This window comes from Eubalaena glacialis, chromosome 7 (assembly GCF_028564815.1).
Source record: "Eubalaena glacialis isolate mEubGla1 chromosome 7, mEubGla1.1.hap2.+ XY, whole genome shotgun sequence".
NCBI classification, from domain to species: Eukaryota; Metazoa; Chordata; class Mammalia; order Artiodactyla; family Balaenidae; genus Eubalaena; species Eubalaena glacialis.
Window position 1 is genome coordinate 83844703 of NC_083722.1, and position 12404 is coordinate 83857106.

General features: G+C 35.5%; 1 protein-coding gene across 17 annotated transcripts in view; it reads right to left on the reverse strand.

Moving 5' to 3' along the window:
- Positions 1-12404, reverse strand: part of FHIT (fragile histidine triad diadenosine triphosphatase) — a 1499836-nt gene that overhangs the window by 814722 nt on the left and 672710 nt on the right. For all 17 annotated transcript variants that reach the window (XM_061195478.1, XM_061195467.1, XM_061195479.1 and 14 more), the window contains one exon: positions 3362-3482. In XM_061195478.1, the coding sequence (XP_061051461.1) occupies positions 3362-3464 (103 nt within the window). In that variant the 5' untranslated portion in view covers positions 3465-3482. The remainder of the gene's footprint in view (positions 1-3361; positions 3483-12404) is intronic.

Genomic DNA, 12404 nt, shown 5'->3' on the forward strand with positions numbered 1-12404 from the left:
CACTTGTTTAAGGAAATAGTTGGAAAGTGGGGAGGCTGAGTCAAGATAATGAAAATCTTTTAAAAGGATGCTAAGGAATTTGGACTTTATCCTCAAATAAAAGGAGATTCATTATATTCATCAGTGGTTTGTTTGCAAAAGAACAGGAGAGTGGTAGCATCAGAGCTGTGGTTTAGAGTGAGGTGTAGGCTGGGCTGGGGAAGTCCAGGGGTAGAGATGGTACAAGAAGATAGATGACCTAGAAGACCCACAGCAAGGGGCTTACCTAGGGCAGGTAGGGTAGAGCACTTGGGGATTAAAGCCCACTGCAGCCATCTCCCCATTTATTTTATGAAACATTAGTGGGCAGAGCCATCCACAGCTTCAATTCCCAAATCTCGGGACAAAAGAATATCGCTTTCTGCAAGCGAATGAGTAACTTATTAAGATTCTTCTCACAGGTGTCACCTAACAGAGTACCAAGGTAAAGTAAAACATACAGTTTTAGAATCATCATATAAAAAGGATTGCCTGAATCCATTATCTACTGGCCCTGAAACCACTTATTTTTTAAATTTTATTTTATTTTTTATACAGCAGGTTCTTATTAGTTATCTATTTTATACATATTAGTGTATATATGTCAATCCCAATCTCCCAGTTCATCCCACCACCCCTCCCCCTGCCTTCCCCCCTTGGTGTCCATACGTTTGTTCTCTACATCTGTGTCTCTATTTCTGCCTTGTAAACCGGTTCATCTGTACTGTTTTTCTAGATTCCTCACATACGCATTAACGTATGATATTTGTTTTTCTCTTTCTGACTTACTTCACTCTGTAGGACAGTCTCTAGGTCCATCCACGTCTCTACAAATGACCCAGTTTCATTCCTTTTTATGGCTAATATTCCATTGTGTATAGGTACCACATCTTCTTTATCCATTCATCTGTCGATGGGCATTTAGGTTGCTTCCATGACCTGGCTATTGTAAATAGTGCTGCAATGAATATTCGGGTGCATGTGTCTTTTTGAATTATGGTTTTCTCTGGGTATATGCCCAGGAGTGGGATTGCTGGGTCATGCCCTGAAACCACTTTAAACACTGTAGATGTAAAACAGCTTTACAGAGTATACTGATTACAAAAATGTTCCAGTTCTCACTGTTCTCATCCCCAGAAAGGGCAGGGTCCTTCTTGCTACCTTCCAAACACACTGAGGTTTGTTAATTTTAATACAATGTTCCCCTTGTCCTTGGCATTTACTCAAAGAGATGGTGACTGACCAGGACTCATTTCCAAAATGACAATCCCAGCGCCGTCTGAAACAAAACTAGTCATCATTCACTAACTGTCCACTATTCGCTATGAACATTTTCCTTGAAGCAGACACCTCAACTTTACTTGAGTTCAAACACATATGACCCATGTCTTATGCACCACACTTTCAGAGTTGGTTAAAAAGACCGTGAAAAATCAAGTTTCTTCTGAGCCTGCGCGTCTGGAGCCTGTGCTCCGCAACAAGAGAGGCTACGATAGTGAGAGGCTCGCGCACCGTGATGAAGAGTGGCCCCCACTTGCTGCAACTAGAGAAAGCCCTTGCACAGAAACGAAGACCCAACACAGCCAAAAATTAATTAATTAATTAATTAATTTTTTAAAAAAAATCAAGTTTCTTACTATCAAGAAACAAGTTAAAAAATCACAAAGCAACGTTCATTCCATTATTAACCATTTTTTTAAAAGTGCAACTCTGCAACTTCATATTCTTTCAGTCCAAGGCATTAAGATTTGTTCATCTCAATTCACGTTTTCATCCCAAGTTCCCTCAGTTCTCTGACAAAAGTCAATTAAAAATGGCACCCAACGAGAGATGGCATTTAAACAATATTCTTTTGACACTGCAATTCTCAGACATTTTGCTTAAAAATATATTCCTCAAAGGAAAAAGGCAACCACAAACTTGCAACAATAGCAAATGAGAAAAGAAAATTCTTCTGTTATTTCAAGAACTTCAAAGTCTTTTAGAAAAACTCAATATAAAATTGGTATACAACTTAAAAATTGTTTTTTTATAGGACCTTTCTAAATCATTCTAGATTTTTTTACTTCAATAAACAGAAGAATGTAATTTTCTAATCTTGTATACTTATAATTTTAAATATTTTTGTAAACTTAAAAGAAGAGTTAAGTATTATCAAGAAAAATATATATATTATTGACTAGTTTATTGCTATCATCATTAGTTTTGTAGATTTACAAAATTTAGGTTAAAATTTCCATTCAAGGAATTTGGGAGTCTACCACAGAAATCACAATTATCTTTTGGTGCATGTTTTGTTAGTTGTATTTTTTTCAGTGTACAATAGTTACATGGCCAAGAAAGAAGATTATTCATAAAGTTTTCAAGCATTTTGAAAAATCCCATTGGAAAAAATATAACTTACACTGGAAAAAATTTTGACACATTTGTAGATTCAGAATAACTGAGAAATCTATTTCAAAGTAGAATCATGCCTCAATGTTGCCATGATCATTATCTTCGAATATGAAATTTTATACTTTGTTGCCCTCTGCATAGTAAATTAAATTAGGGGGGAAAGAGAAAAAAAAATTCTGAGTAGTCAATACAAATGTCATATGCATACAGTCACGAGGGATAATTTCAATAACATAAGAATAACTCTCCAGAGCATTTCACCAAATCCTGCTTCTCCCACTGCAAAGAATGAAGCTTCTACTGAAACTGACGGTCAGATGGAAATAAAATACTCTACCACCAATGGCACTGGACAATGATCTAGAAGCTGGGATGTTTTCCAAGAGAAAATGCCATCTCAGACCCTAACATGAAAAAAATATTTTGTAAGTATATTTATGTGTTTGAATTTAATTAAAATTCATAGCTTGAATGATCTCCAAGAGGTAAACAAACCAAGTCAGTCTCAAATCTTCATATAATCTTCACATAACCTTACTTCCACATCACAAAAGGGCCACCCAATCTCTATCTTACTATTAAAATTCACAATTGATAACTGAAAACAAAGTGCTCAGGATATTCATTGGATCCATTTTAGAAGCACCTATTTATTTACACAGCTACGATAGTGAAAAGGTCAAGCAAAAAATCACCTCCAAAGCCACGGTTGCTAAGCAACTCTTTTCAGAAGTTCTGCAACAGTGATCAAGCATATTACTGGTGCCACCAACTGGATTCAGAATAAATGTGAATAACATCTTACCTGGTTTCTCCAAAGGGGGAAGGGGGAGGATCCTTGCTTAGCTTTTCGGACAGATCTTCGAGGTCAATCCTGTATTTATTTGGTCTGTTAGAATCAGAGACTTCCTAATTTTTCTCTCTTTAAAAAAAAAATAAAGGATACGTCCAGGTACCACAGGTTTCCTGTTCACCAGGGCGAAGGACAGTTCTGTTTTGAGAAACACCACAGAGGGCTTGATGAGATGTTGGCCGAATCTGAATGACATTTCATCACGGTTTGAATTCTGGAAGAGAAGATGATGTAGAAAATGGACATTTATAAAATTCAGTTGAGAAACTCAGATCATATACCACTTTAAAGAAAGCAAAGTCCATTACTACAGATTCTTAGTTGTAAAAAAGACATCATTGAAGCTGTTCCCCATTTAATGTCCACTAAGATGTATTCTGGGTAAGTCCTCCTAAAATATTCCACACTCTCTATGCTGGTTGGATTTACAGTTTTCAAGCAAAAGCTTGTATGTGTCTTCTTAAACCCCTCTGCACTTCGGGGAGCCACCTTAACCCAAATCTACTAGGTCCAATCTCTCAGGTACTATTTTTAACCATCTGTTTCATCATCTTCGCTAAGCTGAAAATTTTCATGGTTAAGCATTGGCTATAAACCTTCTCATTCTTAAAGAGGTACCTGTGGGGACTCCCTTTTCTCAAATGGTTTTATCTTTGTTTATATAAAAGCAATTTAGAAAATGTATAAACACTGTTTGACCTTGTGTACAATTACAAAAGCATGTGGGTACTCCCAGAGAACTATAGTAAAATTTCAAAAATTAAAGAGAAAAAAATTGAGGAAAAAGAAGGGACAAAATAGAGTTCAAGATGAAAACAATTCCCGGTTGATGCAGATGTATTATGCAGCAAGGTATGTGAAGTGTTGCATATCCTCTTTTCTGGAGAAAGCCATGGGTTGGGGTAGTGGCGAGAAGACAAGGGAAAGCAAGATTTGATACTTGGCATCTAGGGTACCAAGGAATGATTTTCCATCAGTGGATGCCTATACATGACAAAGTTACTTTCTGAATGACTAAAACGCACCTTCCTTGGGAAATCACTTCATTTTTCTAATTCAGGAACCACCCTACTACAAAACTGATGAAAATTGAACCCCTCATGGGAAAATAGAAATACGACTACAAAAAGGATGACATCAGAAAATGGAGGACCATTTTATAAAGCATACCAATAAATGTGCAATTGTTTAAGGATTCTAATATTCTCAATGACCCAAAAGATACAGAGGGCTACGCAAAATGCATCTACTTTAGAAGCACTCAAATAGCCAGAATTTAACAAATTTCAGGTACAAAGGAATAGTATGGAAGTTTTGCCTCAGTTACACAAATACTGGTTTCTAGAACAATTACAACCATCTCACAAAAATGAAAGGTTAGTAAGGACGTTGAAAATCATCTAACCCAGTGGTTTTCAAGGTGTGTTCCCTGAAGCAGTAGCATCATCACCTGGGGAAATCAGAAAGGCAAATTCTTGAGTCCTACTCCAAACCTACCAAAGCAGAAACTCTGGGAGAAGGGCCCAGAAATCTATGCTTTAATCTGCCTGGATGATTCAGAACCACTGATCAAACCCACCTATTCTCCCAATCCTTTCCTGCAGAATCTTTGCCTGGTAGCTTGTTAGCCCATGCTTGAATATACTCAGTGACAAGACGTTCAATATCCATTCCTTCCAAGACCATCAGCTCCAGCAATTATGTGGTTGCCCTTCATACTAAGTCCATCTTTTTGTGATGGATTTATGCCTTGGGGGTCATATGAAACAAGTATCATGCAAGTGAAAGTGCTTTAGATATGTGAAGTTAACCTTTATTTATTCCCCCCAGTTTTTCTAGAATAAACATGCAATTCATTTCAATCATCCTACAAACAGAATTGATTCAAGTGCCCTAAAGCTATCTGTGTGTTTTTTTGTTTTTGTTTTTTTTTTTGCCTGCCCAGCATCCATTTTCTGTAGTTTTGCCCATACCACCTTAATTTTTCTTTGGGTAATACCCCACCATATTCCATATGTTGGGCTACTCCTACTGCCTGGTTCTAGGGATGGGAAAGTGACCCAGGCATCATTAGTCTTTTGTCACATGAGTGATTCAGGAGTGGACGCAGGACAAAAAAATGAGCCATTCAAAGGAAGGATATCCATGAAAGGATTACTGCTGATACTATGGGGAAAAGGCTTTCTCTCTTCTAAGATGCCAAACTTGTAGGACATGAACCTGGAAGAGCTAGAGGATACACCAACAAGAGTCTGCCTGATATTAGAGCCAACATGGAGGCCAGGAAAGCCAAGATACAAAGAGAGACCCATACCTGACAACATTGTTTGAGCTCCTGGATCTAACAGTGCTGGAAGGATTATATGTCCCTGGAGTTTGTTTCCTCTAACGGATAATTGTACAGAGTTGACTTAAGCATAGGCTCTAGCTGATGAGCTACTATTATGAGTCCATGAAAGACTCTCTTCTAGTTTTCATTTTTCTTCTTATCATCATTTTCATTTCTTCCTCTATGCCCAAATTCATTCCTTCCTCTCCCATGCCAGGGCTTCATTTTTTTTAAATAAAATTAATGTTGTATTTATAAGTTTCACAGCAGTTTTATAAATATTTTATACATCAAACATATATAGGGCTCTTGTACATACTTTTAAAATTTGTACAGAAGTTGTATCGTGCTTTAAAACTCATTCTGCCTTTTTCTCTCAACGCTGTTTTACAGACTCATTCATGTTGTTATAAATAGATGTAATTTACTCTTTCTCACTGCTTATTCTCACTGCATTCCACTGTCATTTTTCTTGTCCATTCTTTTAGTGCTGAAGAACTAGCTTTCTCCAGTCTTTCACCACAAATAACACTAATGACCATACTTACATGTATTTCCCTGGGTATCTAAGTTAGAGTCCCATTATTGGGTTTTAGCTTAGGTATTGATACATACTTAGATTTTTAAAAATATGCACCATTTTGCAATCCTTGAAGCAATATATGCAGATTTCTATTTTCCCACACCCTTGCCAACACTTGGCAGTATCTGATTTCCAAGGTTTTATTGATATGATAGGCAAAAGGCATCTTTTATTTTTAATTAGCTTGTCTCCAATGTGATATGTGTATGTGCACATTTCTCCTTGTATGAATCACCAATTCGTAGTTTGCCCTCTTTTGTATTGGTTTCTTCCCTCCTATTTTTGGATTTTTCTGGAGTCCCTTATATATTTAAATATTGATCTTGGTCTATTAAACATGACAGTTGTATTTTCACCATCTGTTAGTTTTTCTATCGTAGACTCCATTGGACAAAAAGCATTCATCTTGATGTATTCAATTTTTTTTTTATGGTTTGTTCTCTGTGAATACTGTGAAACAAACACTTCTCTACCATAAGGTTACAAAAATGTATTCTTAAATTTTCATCTATCAGCTTTATAAATATTTTCACTCTTAACAGTTAGGTATTTAATCTACTTAGAGTTTTGTTTATGGTATGAAGTACAGAAATGGTTTCATTTTTCTCCTTTTGTGAGCCAAATTTCCTAGCACCAATTGCTGGGAATGATAACACTGAGTTCCCATATGTACACAGGGGTGAGTCTGGACTTTATTATATTCTGTTTCTGTGCTAGATGCTGGAGAACAAGGGGAGACAATTTTTTTTCTCTAAAGGGCCAGATTCAGTCTGTTATAACCACTCAACCCTATCATGGAAGTAAGAAAGCAACCATAGACAATAAATAAAGGAATGGATGTGGCTGTGTCCCAATAAAACTTTATTTGTAAGAACAGGCAGCAGCCTGGATTTGGCTTGTGGACTGTAGTTTGCCAACTCCTGCTGTATAATGTTCATGCTTTGTAAAGAGAAGGTCCTTCTTTATTTATTCTCCCAAATAAATTTTAGATTCAACTACACCCCTTCAAAAAGACTCTTGCTCAGGCATTGATTAGAATTGCACTGAATTTAAATTTTAATGGGCGAAATATGACATCTTCACAATATTCAACCAATCCATTTATAAATGCTACATTTATGCTCTATAGTACTATAATAAAACTCTTGTAATAGGGTTTTAAATTTCCCTTATATGTTTTATGAATTCTTTCTTAGATTTATTCCTAGATAGCTTTTAGTTTATGTCAGTATTGTAAATGGTATCCTATCATCATCATAGTTTATAATTGGTTACTCCCAATACAGACAAAAGCTATTGATTTTTTTATGTTGCTCTTATAAGCTGCCAACCTAGCTGAACTCTTTTATTGCTGTTAATAGTTTCAGCTGATTCTCTTTGGTTTTCTATATAAATGATTTTACTTAGAAATAGTAATTATATATTTCATTTCACTTATTCTACTTATATTTGTTTGCCTTACTGCATTGGTCAGGTACCTGGTAATACGTTGGTAAGTAGAAGCAACACAGGCATTCTGGTCTTGTTCCCAATCTTAACAGGAATGAGTTTCAAGTTTTGTTTTTTCCATTAAAAATGACATCTGCAATAGGTTTTTAGGAGAAAGCCTTTAAAAAGCTAAAAAAATTCCCTATTTCAAGCTTGCTAAGAGTTGATTCCATATGGAAAAGAAAAAACTTAATTAAATGCTTTTTCTTTATCATTGATCACCCAATCTCTCATTCTTTGCCATTAATGTAAATTACAGTGAAAGAATTTTTTAAACACTGAAACTTCCTTTCACTTTTATGATTAATTCAACTTAGTCACAATGTACTATTTTTTAATACGTTGCTAGATTTGAATTCTTTGTGTTTTTCAATATCATAAGTCAAGTTGGCCAATACTTTTTACCTGTTTTTTGTTTTCAAAATTAAACTTAATGGCTTGGCTTTTTTCTTTGTTCTATAAGAAGTTTTATGAACAGGATTTTCTGTTCCTTGAGAATTAAACAGAACTTGCTTGTCAAACTGTCTGGGCCTCTTTTTATATTTCAGGGATGTGTAGTTTTGATTATCATTACAATTTAATGGTTTACAATTTATTTAATGGTTGTTAAGTGTTTTCTTGCATTAATTTTTTAGCCATATATCCTTTTCACCTAAGTGTTCATCTGTATTGGTAAAAATTTATATATTTTTTAACAGATTATTATATCTAGCCTATGAAATTTTTCAAAGGACCATTTTTTGGTTCTTTGTTTTTATTAATTTTCTCTATTTTGCTCCTTATTTTCTGTGTTTATATTTGTGTCCCCCCTTTCTTTTTCCTTCCTTATTTCTTAAGATTTACCATGTTGCAGTTTTTCTAATTACTTGAGTCAAACATTGAGCTTGTGGAGTTGCAGACTTTCTAGTTCTCTCTTGAGTAACAAAAGCTATATATTGCCATCAAAGTACTCCATTAGCTATCTCTCTCAAATTTTGAACTACTGTGCTTTTATTATCACTCAGCTTTAAAATTTTGCTATTCTTGTTATCATTTCCTATTTAACCTGAGGGTTATTTCATAGCATGTCTTTTCATTTCCAACATATGGAATGCACTTGCTATCTTTCTGTTAATAATGAGTGATTTTAAAGCACTATAGTTAGAGAATAGAACCTCTATAGTGTTGACGTTTTAGAATTTGAGGCTTCCTTCCTGATGCATTAAAAGTTGAAGCATGTGCCTAATCCACATGCCCTCCAAAATAAAATATATACTGCATTTGTTGACTAAGCAGGTCTACATACGTGGTAGAGCAAATTCACTGCTTGTTATCCAAATCTTCCTCTGCTTACTTTTTGTCTTAATTGTTTCATCGGTTTCTGAAAACACTGCGAAAGATTTCTAACTGCAATTGCTTAATCAATGTCAAATGCCAGAAATTACTGCTTACTATATTATGGCACGTGCATAAGTCCCTGCTTATTTTACTCCCTTGATCTATTGTTCCTTTTTCATTTTGTCTGTATTTTACAACTGTAAATTTTTCCATCCCCTTATCTTCAACCTGTGTCCTTTTAAATATTTTTTATAAACATTATAGCATTTAGCTTTCTATCCATTGGATAATCTGTCTTGATTAGTTTAACCTCCATACTATTTCATCTTTTTGTTCCACTTTTTTCTCCTTCCTACCTTCCAGGTAGATCAAGTTTTTTCCTACGGTACAAAAATAAAACATTCTATTTTGTTTCAATAGTGGTTATTATCTTATTACAACCCATACTAACGCTCAATTTCCCCATCAATATCTAAAAGTAGATCCATATCTCTGTCCTTAGCATATACTTACCACCTTGGATCTCTCAGATCTCATCCTCCACCTTCCCCTTGTCCAATTTCTGATCTTTTAAAATAATATAGTGTTATAATTTCAAATAGTTATTGATATGCTGGTTTTGTTTTTTGGCCACTGCTCACTCCAGTGATATTTTTCATTTATCTTATTTTCAAAGGTCCACAGACATCCCCTTACACCAGGCAGCAATGGGCTCTGGACTACTTCCCCTTATGAATTTTAGCTCCCTCTTTGGTTTTTGCCTCCCACCCCGCACCTTTTTTCCAAAGCTCAGCTATGCCTTTGAGTGAATATTTGTATATTTTATATAGCATTTCAAATTTTTTTTTAGTGGACAATTTTCCAATTATCTACCCTATAATATTCCTAGAAACTAAAGTTGTCATTGCTGTCTTCTCTGTGTGTCCTCTTCTTACGAAGACACAAGTCATTGGATTTAGGACCCCCTCCAATCCAGTATAATGTCATCTTAACTAATTATATCTGCAAAGATCTTATTTTCCAATAAGGTTAAGTTCTGAGGTTCCTTTTAGCGGAGATATTATTCAACCCACTACAGAAAACTTTCCTGATTCCTACTGTTTGGATGTCTTATTAACCTTTTCCATATAAGGTCTTCAGTTTTCAGGGGATTCTTTATATTCTTGGTCATTATTTTTTTCAAATATTCCCTGACCTCAGTTTACTTCTCTGCCTTCCAGGGATTCTATCTGCTGGGGTTCTGGAAGGCCACCCCAAAATGTGCCTCAGTGGCATACTGATTATTTTGTATTAAAGCTACTTAATAAATGGCCAATGCAAGTGGGACACTCTGACCCTCCTTTCTGTCTCCGTGAAAGCAGGAAATAAATCTCCCTTATGAAAGGTGCTTTCCTGGCATCCGGAGGTAGAAGGACACCCTCATCTCCAGAGACAGGGAATTCAGGCCAAGAAGCCTGTATACTTCTTTAATTTACTACCGGAGCCCAAACTCTGTTTAGATTCTTCACTGATTGAACATCCAAAACCTGTTTCTTTGTCCTTTCAGTTCCTCACAAATTTATTGTTTCTTTGTCTAAAAAGTATAAAAGCTGCCTGCTCTGGCCACTTCTTAGGTCCTAGACCACCATGCACATGAACTAAAATTTGTTTCTTTTTCTCCTGTTAATCTCTCTCGTTATCAATTTTGTCATTAGTCCGGCCACCAGAATTCAAGAGGGGTAGAGGGGGAAATTTTTCCCTTTCCGCCATATCTAACACTTCTACTCCTTCTGCCTCTCAAGTCTTTCTTCAGTCTTCTCATATTTTTTTTTCTTCCTGACACCTTTTGGGAGACAGCCTCAATCCATCTGACTGCTGATGAATATCAGCATGAATATAAGCCATCCACAATGCTGGTTCCTAGTGTTACATATTAGGCTTAATTATGACACATCTCTCCTCTACTCGAGGCTACCCTGCCTCTCACTTCCCTCCTTCTCAGGCATTACTCTTGCCAATGAGCTCATTTATTTCTAGTGCATTTCTTCTCATGAGTTCAGCCTGACAACTATTTGAAATGTTAACTGCCCTCTTCACTGTTCCTTCCCTTTTGGTATGCCCACACAACTCACAAACTACCCTTTGTTGAGAGGAAGCATGAAGAGGTGGAATGAGTATTCAAAGCACACGCACTTGAGTCTTGGTTCTATCACTCCCTGATCCTCAGCGATTCACTGAACTTCTCACCCTCAGATATCTCACCTGAAACTAATGGATGACAGATACTGTATAGCACAGGAAACTTTACTCAGTATCTTGTAATAACCTATAATGGAAAAGAATCTGAAAAAGAATATATACATATATTTTTGTATGTGTGTGTGTGTGCATATGTGTATATATATACACATACATACACATATACATATACATATACACATATACATATATATACACATATATATATACACACATATATATACACACACACATATATATATATATATATATATATATATATATATATATATATATATGTATATATATATATATTGGGTTGGCCAAAAACTTTATTCAGGTTTTTCCCTAAGATGTTATGAAAAACCCAAATGAACTTTTTGGCCAACCCTATGTATATAAAACTGAATCATTTTGCTGTACACTTGAAACTAACACAACATAAATTACCTATACTTCAATAAAATAAAAATTTAAAAAATGGTTGACAGAGTATATGACACAAATCTCACTATGTCTGTCACATGACATAGGCAGCCCAAAATGGTAATATTTTAATATTTCCTTGCTCAAATCCAATTCTGTCTCTTCTTTAATTGTGGTAAAATTCTGCCCACTTGTGCTGCTAGCAGACATGCTTCCTCAAGTTTTAATTTCAGTGGAGAAGAAAAATACTCCAGGAACTATAAACGGAACAAAGGTAGAGAAAAGTATAAAAGCCAATATTGTGTGATGGGAAGATTCCTGCAACTCCAGGATCGGAAACTGTCTGCAAGGCTGAGATAAATATTAAATAGTTTCCTCTCACATGAAAACTGCAGAAAGCAATTTTATTTTAAGCTAAAGTAAAATTGCTGATTTTTTTTTTTTTTAACCAAACAAGAAGGCTGGATATACCAATATTCTGTGGAATTCTCAGGAGAAAATCATCTCCTGGGATCTGTTTCTTAATAAATGTGAAGATGATGGCTTCTGGCATCCAGAGAACAAAGTACTGGGTTTGGGACCTCAGTCTAAGTTTTAGGGCCTTGGTCTTATTAGTGGGCCTTAGCTAAGACAGACATAGAAGGGACTAGGCTCATTCCAGAAACAGTGACTGAGGCCTGCATGTGTCTCTATATAGACAATGACAGAGTATATTAATGAAAACAAAAGTCATGTTTTTAGCCAATTAATTTTTAAATTTGTATTCCTTAGTAACA